Below are 26,656 nucleotides of genomic sequence, written 5' to 3'. Positions count from 1 at the left end.
GCACTCCTGATAGTTGTGCTGTTCTATGCTTCAGTTCCTGCTAAAACAAGAACAAGTAAGCTCCAAGGTGGAAGGATTTCCAGGTAAAATAGATTCAATGCTCATGGAAAGCTGTCTCCACCTGACAGCATTAAAAGGCCTCTTATGCAGAGCTAAAAGCTTTGCTCCCTTCCTTGGTGTGAGGTGATGCCTTACTGTCACTTGCATCTGCCATTGTGGCAAACAAATCTGCCTCACTGAGAAGTGGAATAAGGAAAATGAGTCCCTGAGGTTACCAGGTACAGCCAGCACTCCCAGAACAAGCAGAGCTTGGCTGACAAGGCAAATGGGTACAGAAATAAGGCAAGGTTTTGAGAACTGGGGATTACATTATGTTCTGGCCAAGGCTGGTGTGGCTGAGGTTGGATTGGATCAGGATACCAAGGGAGTGAAAGATGCAGAAATACTCATTAATGCAAAAGGGCAGCTGGAATTGGAATTGGACTTTTAAATCATAAAAGTGGCAAGGGATGAGGGTCTTAGTTCAACATAATGGAATACCAGGGTCTTTAGCCTAGTAACGACACCCTGTAGCAGATCTAGTTAGGCTGTGGGGAGCCTCTAGAAGAAAATACAGTAAATTTTTTTGCATTTTTAGAAAGAAACCTTCTCTGCTTCTGAAATCAGTCTCTTGCCTCAACATACTATGAGTTTTCTTATCTGCTAGTGCCAGTATGATAAGTGACCTGTTGTTTGTGGCCCATAAGTAAGGTTTTAAACTGCAGAAGCAATGAGCAAACAAGTGAAGTCCATGATACAGGAGTCCTAGGTCATGAGGGGAAAGGGGATGGAGAGAGTGAGGGACTGACCTTGCTATAAATGGTGCCACAGGTCATGGGGGTGGGGGAATGTGAGCTGCATGAGGCAGGACCTGTGGCTGTGAAAGAGCAGGGGGACAGTGACTTCCTCTCTCTGCCTTGTGTATCTCTGGGGAACTAAACTTTGACCACACACAGTGGAATCTGAATAGATCTGAGCAAAGATGATGGGAGAAGCCTCAAACTAAAGTTAGTGCTCTTATTTTAGGTTCCTCAAAAATACAGAATTGGTCAACTTTTCTAAATACCTTTCTAAGGTTCAGTGACTGTGAAGGATGTGCAGGCCTTGTTTGGTAAACCAGGCCAAGATATGGCATTAATTGAAGTCTCTCACAGTGTTTTAATTCAGGGATTTTATATTGTTCAAACTTAAACCCAAGGGGAAATTTAATGTGCAGGATCAAAGAAAGGTGTTCCTGCCTCCTGTAAATTGAAATCACTATGGCTATTTCATATAAAGCATTTGTGTAGCAAATGGTTTCTAAAACTATTAATATAAATTAATAAAAATACAAAACACAGCTGCTGTAAGGGGCTATACTTCTGTGAATGTGCATATCTTGCTTTATTTCCAGCCAAGGAGAAAACTTCATGTATCCCCTCCAGACTTGCAGTATTAGAAATTCACTTAGATAAGAAGGAAAACTAATGCTTGTTTTGTATACATCAATAATGAGGTCAAACATGGCACTGTCTTTGTCAATCACATCAGAGAGGTTTTAAGAAATGCAGTTGTTTGATGTCCTGTCTTGCTCAACAGTCACACAGATACTGACAGAATGTGCAGTGTCACAAGTCCCTAGGAAATGCTTGTACAGCCATGCCAGTGATAAAGACCCTTCAACAAAACCTACTGCAGGTGTAGCTCTTTCACTCCAAGCTATTCATCCACTTGAGATGAAATCCACTGCATCAGGCAACTCAGCTAATGAAAGCTTAAACACTGTCAGGTAGCTACAAATTTTGATTCATAGTAGGAGACTAAATCTGTCACACAGAATAATTCCAGCCCAAGAAGATTATAACATTATCAATTCAGTCAATATTTTCAAATTAATACATTTTAAAGTTAGCTTAATCAGAAGCTTTGTTAAAGGTCAGATTACCTTAATTCTGTAGCCTCAACATGTATGGGTTCCCCCTGGGAAATATTTGTGGTAATTATGAGCAACTACATTTTCTGATAAATACAGACAGGTATAAATGCCATATATTAGGGAACACAGCACCCCAAACCCAACATCCTAATGATCAGACAGTCAACACTACTAAATTTTTGTAGTATAAACATTTTTAAAAAGTTAATGATCAGTATTTATATTTAATAGTGTATTACCTTTTTTCTTTCCTTCATATGTATTTGCTGAGATGATGATACAAGAAACCAATAAAAATGAAAGTTGCAAACTTCTCATTTTTTGTTTCTTTGAATGAGAGTTCTGCTAATTTCTGCCAAGAGATGGGAAAAGGAAAGAATTAGCAATGCTTTGCAAGAAATTCTCTGCCCATTAATCATTAACCTTGATTTTATCTGTCCCCTGCTCCGGTTTTTCCTTTTATGGAAGGGCAATTGGAATTTGCCTATTTACAACCTCTTCATTTTTATTTTATGCCACGTGTGGCAGAAATAAGTTGGAGCTGGACCCTCTTACCTTGCTCAACAGTGCTCAGCTCTGAACACAGACTTGAGGGCATTTGTTCTCTGAAATTCTGCTAAAGGCCAGGGTAACCAGCTTGCATTCAGCTGGTCGACAGCTCGGTCTGAACACATTGCAAAATAAGGGCAAGAGCTGAAGGTTCATCTAAATATTTCATTAACATAGACAAATGCCAGCAAGGCAATCATCAAAATTTTATATATATTAAACACTTCTCTTATTTCAGTGGTTCAATCAGTACCAGATTTTGGATAATCACAAAGTTGTTCCTTTCAAATCAAGTGAATGATTTTTAACACATAAGACATTTACTAAAACAGCACAATTAACCAACATCTCTCTCCACTTCCACTAAAAGAATAATAAGAAACTGTAGGTACTAAATGTAGGAGTCATTTCAGAGGAAAGGTTTCTACTGAAATAGTATGGTTTATACTGAAAATCAGAGCAGAATTTTAATTACAGCACTGTGTGTGTGTATGCAACAATTACATATTGCAAAGCATGAGAGGATGAAAATTACCCTTGGATAGGGAGCAGGGTTCACACCCAGCTGGATCTCCCACCTGAGCAGGGCACCATGCTGGCCCCTCCTGTGGTAGCAACAGTCTGCAGATCACAGATTTGCCACACCAGTCAGGGGTGTTGAGAATGCTCTGGCTCATTTTAAAGGAGAAAAGTGCCAGCCTGGACACAGCCATGGCAGCACAGGCCTTAGCATGGGCTGCAAATCCACCTGCATTTCCATGGGTCACTGGATTGCCAGTTTGTGTGGTTTAGTGCTGCAAACCTCCATGGCTGCCTGCACACCTGAGCTAAGGTATAATTAGCTAGATATGTGTACCATACCTCACTTACATGCTTTGCACCATTGTGGAATTTTCCTTAGAAACAGGCACGGGAAACTTTCTCCCATGTTCTGAATCATTAAGAAGCCCTCATGCACAAGAATGGGTGATAGTGTAAATTTGCTAAACTTAGTTTATTATGGATTTGCTGTTAGTAATAGCAAATGGAGACAATTTTTTAAGAACTCTAGTTCTGTGTCAAATTAAATGACTGAAACAGAGCTTATAAAGTTGAAATAGTATCTTTTGAGCATTCAGTGAACACCAGCTTCTTTATGAAGCCTCTTATGTTAATTACAAAATCTAGAATACAATAAATAATACCCATACCATTCCAGCCTGAGGAATTTTTAATTTTTCTCGTTTTTATAATCAAGAACTACTTTAAACTGTCCCAGATAAAAGAGTTTTCTCTTTTTTTAAAGACTAAATCTCATATGACCAATATGCTATAGCAGAACTGACATGTTAGAAAAAAAAATAAAGTATTTTCAGCAGGGAAATTCTGCTGTCTTGCTTGATGCATTGTTCAGGCATATGAGAGCAGGCTTTGTGGGGAGGGTGGATGCTGCATGAAGGCAGGAGAAGAGTGCAGATCACTTTCTTTCCTTGCTCATTCCAAGCAGCTGTGAGTCCAGGATACAGCAGACAGCTGGAAAACCCCCAAGCAATCTCTAAGGTCAGACCAGTGGTCTTGGCACAGTAACATCTGAAGCACTGTCAAGACTGGTTGATTTGTGTGTGTGTGTGTGAAAGTATACTGAAAAAGAGGACATGCAGAAAAGGGGGTGATAGGATCAAAATTACTCTTGATAAATGAAAAATACTGATCACAGCAGTATTTTAGTGAGCAAGAAAAGGAGACGGGAGATAGAATTTGGACAAGCATTTAGGCTTTGATGCTGGACACCAAATGCTGTATTTCAGTGAAGTTAAGACTGGTAGAAATTACTTGTGTGATTTAGCACAGCCTTGCAGTGAACTTAGAATAATGTTGGCTGGAGATGATGTGAAGATGACAGATCTGACAGGTTGAATGGTAACACTAGGCACAGTAATCAAGAAAGTAGAGAGCATTTAGAGGAGAAAGATTGCAAGTTTCACTTTCTGCAGACAGGGATTGTTCTGGAACAAGGAGGTAGATCTGTCAGGGACAGAAATGGCTGTTGGATCTTTGTGAAGAGATTGCCTGAAAATAAAAACTATAGGGATCAATGTTTGGGTTTACTTCTCACTATGGAACCTATGTAGGAAGCCAGAATGACATTGTGAGCATTTTATGAAGGATTACTTAAAGTGGTAAAAGGAAAACTGGGAAAAAAAGATGGAGGAACCTTCCTTTGGCAGGTTTTACTTCATTTGGCAATTCTGTGTCAGCTACTGCTGATATTTATTTGTCTTTCCAGTATTCACAGGATGTCAGCAATAATGATGAGAACACTAAGCAGTCTTATGGGAATAATTGTACAGGTTTGAATGAGTGCATGTTGAGGATGAGTTTATGTAGCACTGAATTGCCTGCTATGGCACATTAGTCTGCAGAGAGCAGCTGTGATTGTGTTCCAGAGGAAGGAGCTGCTCCCAATGGCCTCGACAGCATTGTCACACCATGTGTCTTCAGAGTGTGCCTTTGGGTTTGCTTTTCTTCTCCATTTGATTTACATGAGTAATTCCAATTACCTTTATTATCTGCTCAAAGAGAAAAGAATGGGTCTTCTGCAAATGTAATGATCGTTAGAGGTAAGAAACTCCTGGTAAATAATTTTCCTCTGAATCCAAATATTGAAATTATAATCTTTGCTATTTTCAATATGTTTATCTGGTCAATTGATAACTACTTTGCTTGATATGTTCTTCAATGGGTTAATTGCCATTTGTATTGTTATTGCATATACAATATTCTATGAATATATAACGTAAATTATTTTAGGAATTAGTTACCCTAATGCAAAAAGCATAACAAGAAAGAGTCTTTGGCACATTATGAGGATAGAAAAAGTAGAGCCAGGTATTTACCAGAAGCAACTATGCAAATGCTACTCAGAGTTACTGGCAGCATGTTGCATCACTTACTAAAATGGCTTTTTCAGCTACATTTGAATCTGCATGAGGTGTAATGAGTGGGAGATGCAATATTCCATGTGAAAATCACTGCAGAAAAAAGAGAATCCTCTGGGAAAATGAGGGTGCTCTGGGTCTTCATTTTATTCCACTGTTATGTTCACCATAAGAATGGTGAAACTCGATACCCCTGAGACACTCCCAGTGCTCTGCCAGAGCCTTACGAGCTGTAAGGCTGCTCTCTGCAGTCCTGCACCAGTGGCAGTGACAAATGTACAACACAGATTCTAGAAAATCAGGGAACAGACATCTCAGGGACTGTAACAAAGGCTGGGAGGCTGGTGTAGGAAAATGACACCTGGAACATGCAAGCTGCACTGTGTTCTGATGCTACTTTCAAGAGTGAGTGGAAAGTTTAGGATTGGATATGTTTCTACTCGTGCTCTGAATAAGGAAAGTGGATAATTTGGTACTTGCAAAAATCTTGATTCTTGAAAAATGCCTTAAAATAAGTTGTTTAAATTTAAGGTTTAAATATGGTTATGGTTAAGTATGTTTAAAAAATACTGTAGATATGATTTCACTTTTCCATAACACCCAGCATTTGCAATTACTTCATTTTCTGCATTGAGATCACTCATACCTACTGTAGTGATTTGGATTCCAAAGTTAGAAATAGATATTCCAAACTGCTCTTGTGAAACAGAACACGTTTCATATTGCATGGAGGCTACTGCTTTGCCAACTTCACATGAAACAGAATCTTTTCTTAAACACACAGTGGTCAACCCAAATTTGTAGCTTATGTCAGTGTGTTTATATGTAGTTTGCATGCACTGTAAGGGGGCTTGATAACCTTCCCTCTTCTGCTGAGCTGCTGCTTGTACAACATATACCCAGGAGGTAGACTCTCAATCACAGTCCCCATCTGCTTCCTGGCTAATGTTCCAGCTCCAGTTAGACCTCTTGCACATATTCACATCTAAAATAAAATTGATGGTTCACTATTGGAAGCAGTGTGTGATTAATGATGCATTGTACCAGGCAGCTTTTTGCTTGAATATATCTTTCTAATGAAGTTAAAGAAAAGAACACAGAGCAGAAATTTGTCAGGCATACAGTGCTGCTTTTTTTCCTGAAACCACACTGTTCATCAAGATGCTTTTCAATCACCTGAAGACCTGTTATATTGTAGTACAAGATGTTCTTTCAGGTTTGGAAGAGATTTTATGGGCCAGAACTTCAGCTAGCATAAATTGGCTTCTGTGCAGCTCTAATGTTTTTCACCAGCTGAGGATCCGCCCTGTGTTCCTCTAATAACCCCAGCATCTGAAAAAAGATTCATGTGATGGTTATGCTAATATATCTGAGGTTATAGAGCAAGAAAATTTTTATGTGGTTGAATTTTTAATGCACTTTTTAAATCCAAAATTTATTCTGCCTGTTTGATCTTTTCTAAGATTTTTTAATATTAAATAAGGAGACATTTTTAGATGGACTTTTGTGTGTAGATTCATGGTCTATGTCAAACATACAGCAGCTGCACATGAGTCTGATACCTCCTTTACAGCAGTAGCTATTGAGCCATCAGACTTTTCAGTATTAAATTAAAAACTAAATAATTGAGCAGCAAACTTTGTTTTCTCATATGAAAGAATACCACTAATTTGCATGAGCATCGTGTTGTAAAATATGAATTTCTCATACAAGATGCATTTCATACTCTGTGTCCCCTGATAAGGTAGTCTTCTGCCATGACTTATCACCCAGAATATTATCTGACTTTCCTTGGAAGCACATTTGGGAGTAGGAATGGAATTCTTGCAGTTTCAAGTTTTCCCACAAGTTTAGCAGATTTTGTATATTTGTGCCTTTCAATAATTTTGGAAATGTGCTGCACTGAGTAATTCTTATTATAACCAGCTGTAAACAAAGAAGAGAACCCAAATACAATTGCTAAGCATAGATATAATTGTATAATGAGTGGGTCATCTACTTCTACTTCAAACTTTAAAAAAGGCCCTTTTTGTTTACTTCAGTGTTTGTGGAGTGCTTTTCATAACAAAGCATTACTTGTTTAATTGCCTTAGAAGAATGCTGTTTCTTCTGGGTCTGTCTGTCTTTCTCATGTGTACACTGTGTTCATGTGGGGCATGTCTCTGAAAGCTTGACAGATCAGAAAAGCACAGAATGAATGAACCAAATAAAAGGGGAGAACAAACCCCAGGACATCTGGACTGCCCATACTCTTCCATTTTGTGTAGGATATTGGGAGTTTGCATATTACTCCTGCCTTAAAACAGGTTAGGAGCTGGCCTGCTCCCTGCCTCCCATTACAATTAGTTCTGTTCTTCAGCAGACAGGACTCAATTTCTGTATGATTGTGCACTATTGCAAGGAGTAGTGCAGCTGCAGATCTTTTATCCACCTTGATTCTCTTATTTTGGATATTCCCTGTTGTCAGTGTCCTGTTTCAGGGATGACCTGTAAATGTTTGCATTGAATTTTTCATTGTTAAAGCAGCTTTTACACAGGGCTGTAACACATAGGCAACTTTCCCTAAATCAGCACTGGGGTGTCAATAGAGGTAACTGTGAAGAGCAGATGTGCTTTTGGAAACCTCAGTGTGCCTGCAAGGGCATTTTCCCTTCACTGCTCTGGGTAAGAAACAGCCAAACACGTGCAGCAAAGCTCCTTGTCACACTGAGATCCAGCCCATCTCCTTCCCCCTGAGGACTGAGCTTTATGGTTTTAAGCAAAACCAAGACTAGAACAATGCCTTTTGAAGCTGCCTCACTTGTTCACCTCCCCACATCAAACAGAAGCATGTCTGAAACAGATGAACACACAGGAAAACCAATAGTGCTCTCTCCCTTGCTTTTGAGCTACTGTATTTAGGAGGGAGAATTTGTAACCACGAATAGAAAGCAGACTTGTTTCAGATATTGATTGATGGCTCTTATGGATAAAGAAGGAAGCAAGAACAAGACAACCAGGGCTTCTTGTAAGTAACATATTTGAAGAGGATACACATGAAGGCACTTACACAAAAGGCAAAGAACTATGCCAAAGTAAAGAAACTTGAAAGACACTAAACATTCAAAGGCTGATTGATGATGTCTCTTAGAACTTAACATGCTCACAGGAGCAAAACCCAGATCTCGGTGAAGCTGCTGTCGTTAAAATTGAGCTTTCATGAAAAGGGAAGAACAAACAGACAAGAAAGCCAAAGGAGAAGAATAGGATTCATATATAGAGAGTAGATGAGGGGGCAGCAGACTGTTTGAGGTGGTTAATTATCAACCCTAAATATTTTGTTTGTTCCAGGACCTGACACAGCTCTTGCTAGTCCTAGCAGAACTTAGATACTGGGGTGGATAGACCCTTGGATCTGATGTATTGTGGCAGTTCCTACATTACTAGAAGATTAGAGGAGATTATAAGAGAGAAAATTGGCTTAGTTGAGGGATGAAGAAGCCTTAAATACTTTAAGCATCAGTTAGGATAAACATGCATTTAAAATCTTCTCCAAACTTTCTGAAAATCTGGTCTGAAAAACTGCCTGAAAATGTTACAGATTGGTAAAAGAATTGTGGACTTTGTTCACAAAAATAGAAATGAATGTAGCCTACTTGAAAGAATTGAAATAATTGTTTCTGTGTTAGTTCTGGAACTGCAAATCTTTGATGTCTGGATAAACCATAGGATAATTGATTAAATACATTGGTATTCCAAAATCCATAGTTGTTGAAATGGTTCAGAGCAACAAATCAGTCAGTATTAGGTTTGAAGTGACTGTGGCCATGAGTTCAAACAATTTCTTGGTAGTGTCCTGTAAATACTGATGTTCCACAACTGAAATGGGAAGAGCTGCTAAACATTGTATTTAGCACAGATGTTTCCTGTTATAACAGATCAGTAAAATTTCAGTGTTCAGTGGGCCTTTAACACCCACCCTCCATCTGTGGTATTCATTTTTAGCATTGTGGAATAGGCCAAAAAACCAGGCATGTAATTAAAAAGAAATCCCATCAGGGTGTTTTCTCTAGCTCCACTTTTTCTTTTCCTTAGCTGTGTTCCTTCATTTGTGTGTGGAAACATTTCATGGGTGGCAAGATGGGTAAGACAAAGCTAGTTCTGCATCTCAGAGTCACAGCTATTGCACCAAGTGCACTGCAAACCAGCCCTGGAGCATGTGCTGCATCCAGGAGTGCTCATTGAGAAAGGCTGATTACATCAGCTGGGGAAGAATAATATTCTTTGCCAAATGACCAATTTGTGCTTGTGGCTTTTAAGTAGCTGTGGTTCACCAAAGTGCTTGAGAAGTGCCTTTACCCTGAAGAGGAAGTTGAAGGAAGGGCTGGAGGCAAGCAGTGCTGGGGGACTGGATGAGCACTGTGGGAGTAACAAATAACCCAGAGAGCTGGCACAGATCCACTCCAATAAAATGACGGTAAAGCTCATCTCTGAGTAACTTGCCTGGGAGACAAAAAAGGAGAAGGAAGTGAGCAGTAAAGTGACTCTGACCATAACATGCATTGCAAAAACCTTCAAAATTTACAGTATATGCCAACTTCTCAAGTTGCTTTCATGTATGTTTATTCCAGGTTGAATGTTCCAAAACCTTAACATGTGGTGTGTTATTTGTTGAATAACCTGTGGGACAGAGCACAGGTGTCAGTCTAGTGAATTTTCAGTTAACTCCTAGATTGGTGGTGACTGGGGAATAGGTAAGGAGTCTAAAATGTATTTACTATGGAGAAGAGCAGTGCCATTGCAAGGGCCTCTTCCATGGGATGCAAACCTTGCTAAGCCCACCCTGCCTGTGGCACATGGACCTGTACATCCTTACCTGTGTGTGTTCCTTCACTCTGCACTATGGCATGAAATCCAGGGCAGCCACCACTGGCCTGCACTGCCCTCACACCACCCTTAGGAAGAGCACAGAGGCAGGCAGCTGGCCTTTCCATAGAGATTTAATAGCTCCATATCCTACTCTGTATTCCTTGGTTTTCTGTCTTCTAATTATAGCTTCAAAATTATTACTAATTTCTTTTTAATTTCCAGATTCCATTTGGCATCTTACATTGAAATTTCCTGCAGAGAAAGAATTCAAACTATTGGATAGAAATCCTGTCATATTCCTCCACAGATGGTCCAATCTGCTCTGCAGTTCATGCCTGACAGTTAGTTAATCTGCCAGTGTAGGGACACACATTTAAAAATGCATGTTCTGGCATCAGCCTCAGGCAAGCACCTCAACTATGCTCTGGACCCTGAAATTGAGGAATTCAGACTCTGTTCTCCTTAAAGGTTTCAAGAGTGGGGTTTTCAGGTATAAGGTATACTGTAGAAGATAACTCTGAAATCGAGATGTAACTAGGAATGTTTGTGTTGTTGCAGAACACTTACAGTGTTTTCATACTTACACCACTGGCTTAGGGCAATTTCCTAAAAGTGACTGAGAAAAGCAAACTCATTAATGGTAGATCTGAGTTTGTTACTCATGGACTTTCATCTCCTCTACAAAACAAGAGAAGGAAGTAAAAAGGATGAAAAATGTTGCACTAAACAAAATGTATTTGAAACTTTGGCAAAGCATTGGATAAATGCTTTATGCTATGTATTTGTTAGGTCAAATTTTGCTCTCTGTCTGGCTGAACCATGTTTGTACAAACTTTATCAAATATTACTGAATTGCATGTATATGTTTCTCATCATGGACCCTGGGAAGTCTCATAAAAAATAGAATAGGAAAGCAGAATATGGAGGTTTTTGTGGAGGCTTTTTTCTTAGTGGCACATTATAGAAATACACAATTTATTATAAATACAGCAATTTCCCTTTGATACAGAAAATAAAACAAATAGGCACCTTTGCTCAGGACCATGAATCTTAGGTCTGAAACATATTTAGAAAGTAATTTGTGACTAAAAAATTGGGATTTTTTCCTTTATTTACTACAGGACCATTTTAATCCTCTTAATATTTTTAGATAAAATTATTGTGTTTCTGGTGACCATCATATTGTTGTATTTAAAAATGTGTCTTCCAGTCTGTTCCAGATTAGTGAAATTACCATGTGAGATTCTACAAAAGTTATTGCACTTTAAATACATCTGGTTTTATTAATGCAAAAGAGATAAAACTAATTTTTCCATTTTCTATAAAATGACAGTCTGAAAATGGCAGCAAACAAATTTTGTAAAATGCTACCTCTATTTTGTCCTGTCCATTCTGTATGGTATTTGTCAAGAGATAATGCAAAAATTCATAGATGTCATTTAGTCAAACTTTAAGGCTAAGTAGTACATTTAATATCACATTTTCCATTCCTTTTTGATGCAGAAATAAGAAATCAAGAAATGAGGATGAGATTATGTTTTTATAGGTCATATATAATGTAAATTCTGAAATGGGTCCAAAGCTTTTCCACAGTTCTTTTTAGCAAAAAAAGTCTGCTTAAAAGCTTTTACAACTGTCCCTAGGGATCCCAGTGAGGTGATGATACTTTTTGTTATGAATTAATCTTAGAAAATTTCACAGCAGCAAAAATTGTGAGCATTTAAAGAAATAATGAAACTTTAAGAACAGTTCTGAAATATTTCAACTAGCATAACCCTAAGGGCCGGCTTTCAAAGAAGCTGTATATTCCTAATTTAATTGTCTTCTAATTAATCTCCTCTGAAAATAATCAATTTCAAATGAAGGAGAGGTTCCCCAGGTAGTTTTTATAACAATCCCTCATTAAGGGATTAGCATTAGCATAACTCATAGAACCATAATACAGTGTGGGTAGGAAGGGCCCTTAAAGACCATCTTGTTCCAGCCCTGCCATGGTGGGTGCAGGGGGTTCCACCAGAGCCCCATCCAGCCTGGCCTTGAGCACTGCCAGGGAAGGGGCAGCCAGAGCTTTCCTGGGCAACCTGTGCCAGTGCCCAACCACCCTCATGGCAAAGAATTTCTCCCTAATGTCTAATTTAAATCTTCCCTCTTTCAGTTTGAAGCCATTCCCCCATGTCCTAGCACTCCAGGCCCTTGAGCCTGCAAAGTCCCTCTCCAGCTCTTTAGGAGCCCCTTCAGGCACTGGAAGGTGCTGTAAGGTCCCCCTGAAGCCTTTTCTTCTCCAGGCTGAACAGCCCAGCTCCCCCAGCCTGTCCTCACAGCAGAGGTGCTCCAGCCCTCTGATCACACCTGGGACCATGCTGTGGGCTTGCTGCAGCAGCTCCATGTCCTTGTTTTGCTGGGAGCCCCAGAGCTGGATGCAGCACTCCAGGTCTCTCACAAGAGCAGAGCAGAGAGGGACAATCACCCCCCTTGACCTGCTGCTCCCACTTCTTTGGCTTGCAGCCCAGGATATGATTGTCTTTCTGAGATGCAAACACACACTGCCAGCTCATGTCCAGCCCTCATCCACCAACACCCCCAGGTCCTTCTCCCCAGAGCTCCCCTCACTCCTCTCTCTGCCCAGCCTGTATTGGTGCTTGGGATTGCCCCAGCCCAGGTGCAGGACTTGCACTTGGCCTTGTGGAACTTTGGGAGGTTCATGCAGACCAACCTCTCAGGCCTGTCAGGGCCCCTCTGGATGCCAATCCTTCCCTCCATTTCTTTTCTATTAGACTTAGGCAGGTTGGTCTAAGTCAAAGAACTGGTGTATTTTCCAGGTTATCTTTGCTTTAGCTATAGGTGCTTGATACTCTTTTTCCCTTTCTCAAGGCTTTGTTTCATGCATTGCAGTAATTGTTCCCTTTGAGAAGAACAAAATACATAATGAAATTAAGTTCTTACTTGGAATTACAATGAAAGTGTATAATTTTTCAGATTTCATAGCAAGGGATATCTGGGCTGTATCACTGGCAAATCACTTCAGCTGTAGTCCTTAGAGAGCCATTGGTACTGCTGTGGAGCATATCACATATAGCCAGTGTTCATCAGGAATTATGACAGGCCAAGGAAGGCAGGTTTTGACATGCCATATTTTGCTTGTATTATATTTTGAGCCATGTATCCCTGTATTTTGCTGACAGACTGTCAGGGAAGTGATTAGTCTGGATTACATGGTGATGATTTCATTTTATAAAACAAAACAGAAAAAGCAAGCAAAGAGGAATTGCTTTTGGCAGAAGATGATCCCATTACTTAGAAGAAAAAAATTACTTGATGTTAAATTAAATGCTTATCAAAATGAATACAACAGAATATGACAACAAATAATAGATGATAACTAGTTAATAACTCTGAAATAAGGATTTAGACAACATTTTCTCTTCATTCAGTGCTAAATCAAAGCCATGTAAGCAATGATATTGCTTTGAACATGTTTGCCTTGAACATTTGGCTTCATAGAAATAACTACTGGTAATGCACTACAGGGCCCAGCTACTACAGATGTGACAAAAGCTGGCATTGTGTAGTGTTGGCAGTATCCTAATGTGTAAAATATCTGTGTACACCATAATTTCTGGAAGGAAGTGCTTCCCTGCAAGGCTGCCTATTTTCACTGAGGCCTTTGAATAGGAGTGGTGCTGTTCTGTTAAGGAAGTTGGTTTGGCATTTTGTCCAGGGAAATTGGGTACATTGATACTAGTGGATGCAGAAAAGGAAACCCCCCAAAAACTTGACTTTTAAAGAGTTGAGCCTGTGTCCCAAGGACTGAAGGCAATATGCAGCTGGAGGATTGTGCTGGAATGCCATAGGTGCCAGCACTGTGTGTTCCTCCTGGAACAGGAGCTCCTTCTTCCCAAGCAGCTGGTCCCTGACAGCGCCTCAGGACTGCAGAGCTCTGGTCACCTTCTTCCCAAGCAGCAGCAAAATGCCATTATGATTGTCCTCTGCAACAGGCTGATTTACGAGGAGAAAAACTTTCAGTCCCAAAAGAAGGTAAATAAAATTCCTTAAAAATGTGGGCTGCCAAAAAAGGAACTACTATAATACATATAAGCCATAAATCTATTAAAAGTGCATGGGCTGCAGTGTTTAGTATACTGCCTTTGGGGAAATAGGGTTCATTTTTCTATTTCTTTCAAGACTTGTGCTGTTTTGACTGACAGAAGCTCAAGAACATTTCAGGAGTGAATGTGTTCTTTTCCCTGAGCAGGCACTCTTGGTCACTTGAAGGAACACTGATCCTGCTCCTTTGGTGATGACAAATCAGATGGCCTTTAAAAGTATTCCCAATCTCTATTTCTATTGCAGACCTGCTAGGGAGCTGTAATGGTGTGCTTTCTAGATTACAGTGGCATAACATCTTAAGGAAAGGCAACATAAACATCACATCTTTTAACTTCAACTGCTAACTTGAAACCAAAAAGCATCCTTTGAATACAGTTCTTGGGCTTTGTTCAGTCAACCTTGCAAGAAAGAGAATGTGCCTTTTGTATAAATCAGGACCAGACTTAAACACATGGGGCAATTTGCTCACTGTATTTGAACTTAAAATGCGACATTACAAAGGATATTACAAGAAACTTTGGTGAAGTTTAAAAAGATCCATACTGAACTAAAGTTTATTGCCAGTACTGTTCTTGCAGATCAAGGCTATGCTAATGTGGTCTAGGGTTACTTTAATATTTTGCAGCCTCTCATTCCCTTGGTGCATGTTTTAAGCATGCATATCACTCACTTTTATAATAAAAGAACTTGGTAAAACCTTCTGCTTTGTGCTGGTCTCCTGAGGTAAAAAGTCATAGATACGTTAAGTCTCACATTGTTTGTTCCAGCTTCATTATATTTGATGAAATATATATATATCTTGGTAATATAACATACAGTAATCCTCAGTAACTGGATTGCTGTAAGGAATGACATTTTTAATCTGAATAATGAAATTGTATCCTAGTTATTTCTCTGGTCTTCTTCTAAAACACATGTAGGAGATTGACAACATTAACTACTATTGCACAGCATGATGGAAAACTTTGAAAAGGACTTTTGTCTTTAGGGATGGATGAGTGGAATCTTTACAGTCTTCCTGAAAGATGTGCTGTGCAGCTTTTTATTCTCTGTGCAGGAAGAGGTGTGTGTCTGTTCTAAATATAATTATGGGTCAGAGTGTAAATGTTAGGTTGTGTGAAGTCCATGACCGAAAGCAGACTATCAATTATGTCAGTAGGAGGTTACTGCTAAGATCAAAAGTAGATTATAGGCCTGGCTAAGGCTGTACTCACACAGCTTTGCTGGTGCCTCAGTGCTGATGTGCTGTCCTAGCAAAGAGCATGGCACTCCTGTGGAGGCAGCACATTTTGGTTGGGGTGAGTAAAAGATGCTCCCTGGAAAAGAAATGCTGTCCATATAAAAAGTGCCTCTCTGCACTCAGCTTCTCCTGATGCAAACAGCCATGGGTCACTTTGGTTCATGTGCATGTCTGAAGCACTCACAGCTCTGACTGGTGATCAGAGAAGCCTTCAGCAGATGAACCAAGCCAAGCCCTTGGCCTGCTCCATGGTCAAGAGGTTGAATAAACATAAGATTCTCTGTGTAACATGGGACAGAGATAGAAACAATTTTTCACCTGGGACAACCACTTGTAATTCTAGGCCATCCAAATTCCCAGTGAGTCATCAAGTTAAAATTAAAAAGTACCCTTTTCTTTCCAATCTTTGTTTTGGTAAGGAAGCAGAAGAAGCAGAAAAAATTAACTCCTAAAAGAAACCTAATTTGGTCTAAAACCATTAGATGGAAAGTTCTTGATTTTCCTCATAGATGTAAGACAAAATTATTAGGTTTAAAAATCAAGGCTTTTCAATGTACAAACTATACTAAAATTATTCCAGTTTCTTCATTTTGGCCTTGCTAAATCATGGGGTTTATAACTAAGGGATTGCAAAGTACTGAATGTAAAAATATTGAGACACGATGAATGCAGAATCTTTGTTACACAAAGAAATTGATCAAAAAAATGCTCTGAGGCAAACCAATTAGAGACCCATTGACAGCAAAATGACCTGCTCATCCATCTTCCACATGAAATTTAAAATCTAGATCCACATTATTTGTGGCCATTTTAAACTCTTGAGCATTTTTACTGAAGTCTGAATGCTGTTCGTTTTGGTCTCCTGGCCAAACTCCAAACTGAATAATTATTCTGCTTCTTTCCTAAATTACAGCAGCAGCTTCATTAGAAACAAATGCATTCATAGTTTGCTGACCTAAAGTGCTCTAATATTGCTATGCACTATTAACTGTTGCTGCATTTCCAGCCAAGGCTGGCTGCATTTCCACGATTAAATGACCTCTGGACAAAGCATGTATATCTTTAGCTTGTTTCAAAGGCTGTGGGACAAAAGATGCTGGATATATAAATACTATCAAAGAAATAATTTTAGGCCCAGAACATGCAGGTCTTGAAGTGTGTTCACTGAACAGGGGGAACTGCTGGCAGTCAGGGATGGATAAAAGACAGAGATTATCTGGGGACAGAGGGTGTTTGCTTATGGGCTGGAAAGCTTGTGGCCACTGATCATCATGAAAAAGGCATTTCCATTGAGAAGCATTGCAAAATTACAGAACAAAATGGGAAGCAAAGGGAGAGTGGAGATTTACTAAAACCAGAGGCTCAGTGCTTTCTGTATATGTGTTTCTGGATAATGAGGTTAGCTAGCAAGATACATGATGTGTTTTTTTCAGAAGTAAAAGTGATTAAATTTTTGAGGAGTCCAATAAAATATTCCAGAAATTTTATGCATGGTTTCTTATGGCTTTATATTTTGTTCTAATTATGTTGTAGCTTCTTTTAAAAAGGTCCACACTGTCTGAAAGGTGTGGGAAACCCTGACACAGTGTGAGATATATGCAGGATATTTTACAGTCTTTATTTTTCTACTGTGCTGTTTAGCTACAGCATCTCCCTCCCTTTCCAGTGCTATCACTGTTGTACAGTGCCTGAATTAGTTGCCTAAAGTGGTTTTAACTACCAATTTAGTGGGAGATGCTCAACTGCACAGCTGTTCCTAAAAAAACCCAGAATAGTCTAAACACAAACAGCTAACTGAAAATGTTGTTTATGGGAAACTGTTCCAGTTGTGGGAGAGCCACATGGCAAAAAAGCTCTCTAATCCACAGGATGGTTACAGTGACAGTAAGGAACAGATTTGAAGCCCGAGGTCTTGGCTTTCATTAACCTTTGTCTCTGTGCTGTGAAGTAGAAACACTGTGTGATCCTTTCATATAGCTTGGAATCAGACTATACTGTCGGGCTGGGCAATTTTCTTTCTGTAGATGAGTTCAACAAGTACAAAGCAGAACTGTGCTCCCATTCTCCTAAGTGTAAGTGGGTTCTTTCACTAGGTAGCAGATTCAAAGTCAGGAAAAATCACAAATTTCTTTCCAGCACAAAAGCTATTACTAAAAGATACTTTTATTGTCTTAGGAGCCAGAGCCTTGGAATAAAGGTGCTAGATTTGGTGTGCTCTATGCAGTGTGCTATAATCAGGTGTTCATGGTAAACCTGAGTATGACTATTCAGTATCACCTAGCAGTTGTGTGACTGGTACCAGAACTCTAAATCCCTATACTTATTCTTTCCTAACCGTGACACATTTGTACCAGAAGTGTTCAGTTCATTAGTTAACTGAAATTATTGTGATCATGTTCAATACTTGACTAGAATTTATTCTTAGACTTCTTCTTTCTTGTTTGGATGTATTAGTGCTCTTTCTTTTTCATTTTCTCTCTTATGAACTGTAATGAAAGTACAGTCTTCTTTGCAAATAGGAAAGTATCTATTCCCTCCAAAACATTAACATTTGTCATCAAGGAAAAGAACAAAACCCAGTCACTGTCATGCACATCATCAAAGCAACTGCTGACCATTGTTGATGGTCTCCTAATCTCTCTCAAATGAAGAAAAAGTACATTTAGAGAAACTGAAGCATCTTTGAACAGTCTGCTATGAGTCAAACGGGTTTGTTTTGCAACAGATTTTATTTGCTATGAATAATTTGATGAGCTTGATTTAATTGGCAGACACAACAATAACGACTCATATCACAGTTCCCATAGGCTCCAAATCATGTTTGAGCCCTTTTGCACAGTTAAATGGTTACTAGTTTTCTTCTTTCAACATCTGTTTTGGTCAACCTTGCCAAGTATCTCTTCATTGCTGTTATAACAAGATGTTAAATATTTAGAATTACGAAACAGCTTTACAATTGTGCCTGAACACCTTTTAACTGTCTCATTTTGGATTTTGTAACTTTGTATATAATTTGCAGAACTTTAGGAGAAAACACAGAAATCTGTTAATAAAAAAAAGGGAAACACAGCGAGTACATCATTAATAGTTTCAGCAGAATTACAGGTTCTCACTTAAATTTCAGTAGAATATAGACAGCTAAAGCACTTAGAAAAATCAGCATTTCTTAAAATTGAAACAGAAACAATCCACAGCTTTCTCCTGCCTTGCAATAATAGACCAGTGCACTGATGTTAATTATATTGGAAAACCCAGTAAACCCAAGTAAAATGTACATTGTCTGCATGTCATTGTTCTGATGTGGTGGATAATGGAAACCAACACTGCAATATTTGAGTCACAGGATGAGTCAGTTCTTTTTGACTTGAAGGACCAGCACAGGATATTAAGAATAAAAGTAGATTTCTAAACTTCTCATACAAACCAATTAGTCTTTTCACTAATATTCTTAGTCATAAGCAACAAGAGATCTTATGTTAATTCTAAGCCTTCATTCTAACCCCTCTGTATAAAAGCAGCTTAGTAAAAGACTTCAGTCTAAACAGAATTCAGACCACAATGTACTTCTCATTGTATACAAAAAACATGTGCTTACCCAACTTGGCCTTACTTGATGATATGTCCCAGTTTGGCATAAACTATTTTATAAAATGAAAATTGAAAATAGACGTTAATGAAGACTCTCTCCTTAGAAACAGTGGATAGGTTATATCACAAGCCAAGAATTCTCAATTTTATACCCTCTTCCACAGAAGGCACAGCTCTGTCACATATTTGAATGGCTTTTTTTTCAAAATTGGCATGTTTTTCAAAATATTGCTAAATAAGATCATTGTGTACCACATTCTTGTGCCAAAATATACAAAATGCACTATATCAGTCACATGTGTAGCTAGGCATCCAGGACAGGACTCAAAGCTGGCTTTTTTAAACTGTAAATAACAAGCCTCTATTATGACCTAAATGCTATTCTCTCTGTGAGACAACCATAACATTTATTTAACCAAACTCAGCAGAATGGCTTCCCTTAAATTATAGCAAACTGTCAGAGACAGAAGAGAAAGACAGAGAAGATTTAGGCCCAGACCATGGGCATTTTTAAATCAAAGGCTTATCTCTCATTCCCTGAGAGAGACCAGTATTTTGCCTGTAATGAGCAGTTACTCTAAAGCTGGCTTTGTGGCTGACTGAAAGAATAAGGAATTGTGTATGAAGGAGATCAGATTTCCTGCTATGACTAAGGATACATAAGCTGGTGTGTAAAAAAAAAAAAGTGCAAAATAGTCTTCTATATACTGGATCTTGTACTAGAACACAGGTCCATGTAATTTGATATGAATTTTGAAGGAAATAGGATTCAAAATGAAACCCTAATATGGGATTTACTTGATCAGATACACAGTAAATTACAAAACCACTGTTCAAGGAAAAGGTTTGTGGCTTTTATCTTACCATTCGTTGTGACTGAGAATACAGTAAGTTTATTTTGCAGGATTTCATGAAGGAATACCCTGAAAAGCAGAATTTTGTGGAAGGAAATAATCCTAGGTTTCAGACAGAAAGGTTTTACCTCATTAGTTTTCTTGCCTTTCAAGGATACATTATCACAGCTGGGCTGGTGTGAGTGATGCAAGGCATGAAATGCTGTGCTTGTGGAAATAGAAAGAAGATATTACTATGCCTTAGTAATAATTGCACAGCAGTAGAAAGAGCATGCAATGGATGAAAATCCATCTTTGGACAGGAGAGTGGGATTATTAAACAATTGCATGTTTCCTTAAGGATATGAGAGCGAGCTCTTCCTTATCACTGTCTCTAACTACACAGGATTGCAATATCAATTTTAAAGCAATAGCAGTATCAATTTTCAACAGAACAATTGCTTATGAAACCAAAACTGAAGGTAAAGAAATCGCAGAATAACACTACTATGTCCTAGGAGAGTTATCTATTTAAATAAGTTTATAGAGGAGCTAAAGGATCAGTCAAGCACAATGCAGACAAACTTAATAATCTCAAGTTTACATAAGTACATATTGCATGTGTTAAGAACATGTTCACAGTAAAGCTGAGTTAGAGGATTTGAAGAATTCTGGCTGCTTTCATCTTGAAAAAATTACTTGATCAGCTGTGTCAGTGGGTTAGAGAACTGAACCCTGCAGAGGGTTTGAGGGGAAAAGAGGCTTAGCTAAGAGTTTCTGAAGAATAGATTTTCTAGCCTAGTGAAATAATATGAAAATTATACTTGTCAAAAGTCAAGGACAGTGGTCTTGTTTGCTTTCCCGGGAGAAGTTGTGTTTTGGGTTAGATGAGGGAATCCAGGAGTGTTTACCCACAGTTTTGGAGATTTTGCTCCAATACAAAATGCTCACCTCACTGAACTGCAGGCCTGACTTTCCACATCTCTTACAATTTCCCTTCTGTTAGGAGCCCAATCTTTGAATGTGTGCAGAGCAGAATGTACTGAAGTCTCAACCTCTGAGACACTTCTCTAGGAAAGATAATATTCACAGCAGTGGTGAAGGAAATAAAAGCAGGACAAAATACAGTGATAAGAAGAGGCTGAATAGAAGTGTTAAACTTTCCTCTGTAGTTTGTGGAGTAATTGCAGGCCACTCTATGCTCTAGATACATCTCTACCTCTCCAGATTTCATGAAGAGGCAGGATAAACAGGCTTAGAGTTTAATTTGCATCCGTGGATTTTACTCCCCCACTACACTGCCCTCGTGTGGTTTTAGTTCCAGCACAGAAACTGTGCTGGAAGCACAAAAGAATTTCACTTGGGGTTTTGGAGAAGTGTGAAGCAATCACATCATAATTTGGACCTGATTCAGGATGTTTTAACCAATCCTACTGTTCTGGAGTAAATCCCATGGTGCAGATGTGATTCTGTTGTTATTTCATTAGAACAGCAGTTCTTCTTAACCTGATTGTCAGCCCCTGTGCTCTAAGAGCACCATGATCTAAATGCCATTTCCTTACCTTTTTATTCTCTGAGTTTATGTCTCCTGGTTCTGTTTGTGGCTTATGTGAAATGAGTGGGTGGTTTCAGACCCGTGCACAGGAGATAGGTGGTTATATAATGAAAATCAGTATCTCCAAGCAAATGGCATAATTAGCACTATCAGATCATGGAACAGAGAGGGGAAGGCTTTGGGGATAGTGGCACTGCACCACTTTGTCTCAGACATGACTCCTGCGCTCGAGTTACCAGTTAAATTAAAACTCCCCTAACTATAGAATGTGCTGGATGTGTTTCACTGATCTCCAGAAGAGTTTGTCTCTAATACATGAGTCCTTTCCAGCTCTGAATTGTCTGGAAGCATAAAGGAAATGTGGCAGAAGGTGACTGTTCATGGTGGCAGTGCCATCCCAGGGCAATCCTGTGCTCCCTCTCACCCCAGCACTGTCTGACTGGAGCCCACTGGAGCCTGCTCATGGCTCTGTGTAGGATTGCAGGCTATTTCCCTCTCTTCAAAAGACAGGATTGCCTGGCTGTCACAGTCCCCTCTCCTTTCTGCCTTGTGCTCTTGGCTGGGTTGCACCCAAGTGCTGCAGAAGTAAGATCCATGTTTTGCAGGGATCGAGGCTCACACTGCCTCCAGTATAGGCAAATGTAACTCTAAATGCAAATAGCAATGTGCTGTCTCATGCTGAATTGTGGCCTAAATACTTCTACACCAGTGATTTGCTGGGCAGAGTTTTGCTTTAGCTGCTGCCTTAACTAATACTAAAATGCAGCATGGAGAGGGCACTCAGCCAGAGCTCTGCGTTCTCTTCCTGGCTTGGCCATGCTCATGCTCCTTCTGATTTGCTGCTGTCACATAGGAACAGTGATGCTGAAATTCCCTTGTAAAGTGCTTATGTAGCTACAACCACCACCACACATTAATTATTATTACTGTAGACTTTGGGAGCCAAATTTTGACCTTTCCTTGCACTCATATGTCATCAAATTGCCATAAGCCTGTCTGAAGAAATAATTTAACCAGCAGGCTGTAGTAGAGCAAGGGCTGCAAAAAAATGCTCACATCACAGATCTGATTGAAGGCTGTTGTCCTGCTACCAAAACAGAACAGGAGAGAAGAATCTAAACAACAGCAGGTCTTAGGAACCATTTCCCACAATCCCTTCTAGGAGAGGTGAACTGATGGAAGTTCATTTGTGTGTGATTTGAAGAAAAATCTCAAGAAAAGCAACAAGATAAAAGAAACAAGAGCTGTGAAACTGAATATGATGAGGCCTGTTGGCCACGTGACGCTGGCTGTCTCTTCAAATCCTCTTCTGCTTGTTAGTGACTGCCCCTTTCCTTCAGTTCCTCTGTTTAGGCAAACACAACAACAGCTATGTACCCTTGTCTAAGACAGACAACTAGGAAAGCAGAAAGAGCAAAAGTAACTTTTCCATGAGAAACCACAGACTGATCTTGAACAGGCTCTAGGAATTCAGAGACCAAAGCAGCTGATGCCTCTGCTACCAGGCAGAGTTTCTACAGCTTTACAAGAGGGAAAAGGCGTGGGCACTTTTTGGCAACCCACCCCATGCTCTGACTTCCACATTTAAGAAAAGGCAAAGGGTGCTGGTAGAATACATCAGAGCAATACCCTTAGAAATTAGTAACAGAATGTGGAAAAAATCAGTTTCAGTGAGTCATGATTTCTCAAGAGTACATCCATTACACAATAAAATACTACCCAACATACCCTGATGGGCCTAGTTAATCACTGAGGAAACATTTTAACAGTAACAAAAAATGAAGGCACAATTATTTGAATATTATCTGATAATGACTGGTTTGTGGAAAGAAGGTTGGATATTGGCAACTCTTTCCAAAGAGGATTCTAACTGGAAAAAATATGATTTGCAAATAGCCATGATCTCTACATTCCAATTGTATCAGAAAAGAAAGCATCCGAAATACATGGCTGTGGAAACAGAGATTTTACAGCTCTTCTTCTAATTGTTCTCCCTAATTTCCTGCAAGTTTCATGTTATGACCAGTGTTCCCCATTGTCAGCCCCAGGCCCTTTTCCCACTAGCACTCTTAAGTGTTCCTTATTGCTCCCTTCATGCTAAATTATATGCAGGTTGCCAGAGGTTCTTCTAGCATCCTTGATTATCTAGCATCACAGTGATTATCAATAAATAGGAAAGTGATTATCTAGCATCACAGTGATTATCAATAAATAGAAAAGTGGACTAGCAATGGTTAATGATTAACTGGACACAGAAACATGAAGAGTGCAGGTAGCAGGATAACTTCCCTGCTCAGGGAATCTGTATGGACAGACACCTCAGATTTTGCAGCTAAACTATGCAGTGAATTATTGTAGAAGGTACATTTCATTCATTAGCTGTGGAAATAATCTGGTGGTAAAAAGATGAAGAGTCTGTCATGATTTTGGTGTTGCCTAGAATTTTTAGATATTTGTGGGTTGGTTTTGTTTAACTAAATTATAGTTTCTTAGGTGATGTGTGTAAATGTGTATGCACCTTAACTCTTTAGAGATGGACACTTTTTTTTTGTTTCCCTCCTCCTTCCCACTAGCCACTGTCAGTGAAAATGATCAATTCTAATGTAAAAACTCAACTACCATGTATTAATTTTAGATGGCACCCCTGTGCTAAAGCCTGTCCTTATTGTATCTGGAGACTTTTTTGCTTTAAGACCCCTGACAGCAAAGCTTTGACTAAATCCACAACAAAGCTCTGTTCAGCACTCAGCAATCTGTTCTCCATTATCCAGTTGGACTTTTCCTTTGGGTTGTGCCCAGAAGTTTCACTGCAACTGTTTGGCCCTAAACTAGACATCAGAGTGGAAAGTAGACTTTGAGAAGGAAGAAGGAGCAAAGAAAGATTACTACTTTTATTCATAACAGAGGTGGTTTTATGTGTGCTCAGAAAGGGAGCAATTTAAAATCCAGCTTTTCAAGGTGAAACTTTTCAAGTTCTTTCAAATTTGGATCATACTTCAGTGTACTTCTAAGGCAGTCCACCCCCCACTTTTAACAGCAAATCACTGTATCACATTCTAACTGTGCAGGTGGGAAGTTTTTCTGATGCTTTGTCCCTGTCCCACAACAAATCAATAAGGCAGGTCACAAACAGAATTTTAGCTGCAGCCCAGTCCTGGTCCCTTCTCCTATCCCCCAAAGCAGACCCTGTTGTGAAGTGGAGCTTTGTGCTCCCCAGCAGGGGCTTGCACTGAGCTGTTTTCCACCAGTGAGATGATGAACTTGCAGGGAAGAAAATGTCCCAATACATTTTACCACTTGGAAATGGGTGAAATTTGCCTTGATTTCCCTGGTGTGAGTCAGAAATGGCTCAGTTACATTACTGTAAATTGAATAAACCTTACTGGCATCAGTGGAATGACTGAATTTGGCCTATTGCTTTACTACTGTGCTATTAAAACAGTCAATCTTCTGGCTGCAAGGAATAATATTAAAAAAAATAAAGTTTACATATGTTGGGATGTGCTCTGGATAGCAGTGTAACAAGACAGGATATCAGACTTAATCATGTTTTGTGCCACAGTGCTGACAGCATATGTGTGACAGCACTGCAGAAAAAAATAGCCTCCTCATTATTCTCAGTGTGTTTTGCAGCACACCACAGCTTCTGGGCAAGGAGACTCTCAGAACCATGTCAGGACTGGAAAAAAATTGCCTGAAATTAGGTATAAAGATAAATAAAAAATTATTTCCTTGTTTTAGATTGAAGAAATGTTATTGGATTTTTTTTTTTCAAAAAAGCAGGAACATAATTTGAAAAGATTTGCATCTAATGTGAACAATTCCATAGATCCTCAATTAAAAAAAAAACAACAAAAAAACCAACCATCAAAATTTATGACAAATTATGTGTTTCCTTGGTTCTGGTTGCATTATATGTACATCTGAAGTGGAACCAAAGGCATTTATGAATAATTTAATTAAAATAATGACAAGTATTATTTTTGTAGCATGGAAAACTGGAAACATTAATTGAATAAGTCTGAGAATCATGAAATGCAATCTTAATTGCTAGAAACTAGAATAATCAGCTGAACTGAGGCAAACAGGACAACAAACTTCTTAGAAAGGACTTTACAGCTGCTAGGGTGGAACTAACATCTTAGAAGAGTTAGCATAGTCAGTACTTCGAAGCACACAATATTTTGAAATAAACCATTAAAGCAGCATAGGATCTCTTAATTTTGCATGTCTTTGAATATTCTACAGCCCTCAGAGCTTCTCCCCATATTTTATGTTCCTGTTGTCTGCCAGCCCCATGGCTTAGCAATAAATCTCCAAGCCAGCCCTTGTTCATAGTGGTGGCTGAGCAGTCATCAGGTGAAAATATGGAACAGATGCTGCCCCTGGATCCTTGCAGGCATTTCTGTCCTGTTATCCCTCTCCTATTACCCTCTCCTGTTATCCCTCTCCTAGCTATAACCATCAAGGTCTGCCTAACAATGAATAAAGATTCCTGCATCTTGCATTCTCCTGGGAGGAACTTCTCTGGCTTGTCACACAGAAACCTTCTCCTGGTTTCCTGACTGTCCCCTACTTTAAGATGGGGGCATTTTTTTCAGCTTCTCTGCTCCAGTTTTTACCCCTCACCCTGATGGGTTTAAAGAAAAAAAGAATACTTTTTGTACTATCAGGATAAGCAAAGAAGGTGTTGGAGCCTCCTCTTGTAAGATGGACTCAGCTCTCCCTTGACTATTATTTCTCGTTTGATTTCATCTTTCTTTAATATTGGTACCAAAATTGTGCAAAGCTTTCTGTCTGGCTGTAGAGTGGAACACTTTTCAAACTGGGTCACCCTCTGCAAGGCTGAACTTTTACTCCAAGTTCAAAGTCAAAAGCATCAGAAAGCCCAGAGTTATCACCCTGAGAATAAAATACACAGAGCTTTTAAACCATAAATGCCATCCATCACAGCATCTCTGTTACTACACCAGGCCAAAGTGACACTGTCTGCTTTGCAAGTGACACTTTTCCTCTCAGTGTGTTATTTTCTCTGTTTTACAGTCTCTGGTGCCTAATTTCTAA

General features: G+C 39.3%; 1 protein-coding gene across 1 annotated transcript in view; it reads right to left on the bottom strand.

The window, feature by feature from the left end:
* The window catches only part of LIPC (lipase C, hepatic type), a 66,658-nt gene extending 47,358 nt beyond the window's left edge, over positions 1 to 19,300 (bottom strand). Inside the window, exons 1-2 of the mRNA XM_077185801.1 lie at positions 19,227 to 19,300; positions 2,194 to 2,306 (exon numbers count right to left, since the gene is read on the bottom strand). Of these exons, the coding sequence (XP_077041916.1) occupies positions 2,194 to 2,272 (79 nt within the window). The 5' untranslated portion in view covers positions 2,273 to 2,306; positions 19,227 to 19,300. The remainder of the gene's footprint in view (positions 1 to 2,193; positions 2,307 to 19,226) is intronic.
* Between the last annotated feature and the right edge of the window lie 7,356 nt (positions 19,301 to 26,656).

The sequence above is a fragment of the Agelaius phoeniceus genome, chromosome 13 (genome assembly GCF_051311805.1).
Source record: "Agelaius phoeniceus isolate bAgePho1 chromosome 13, bAgePho1.hap1, whole genome shotgun sequence".
NCBI lineage: Eukaryota > Metazoa > Chordata > Aves > Passeriformes > Icteridae > Agelaius > Agelaius phoeniceus.
This window is presented reverse-complemented; position numbering and strand designations above follow the sequence as displayed.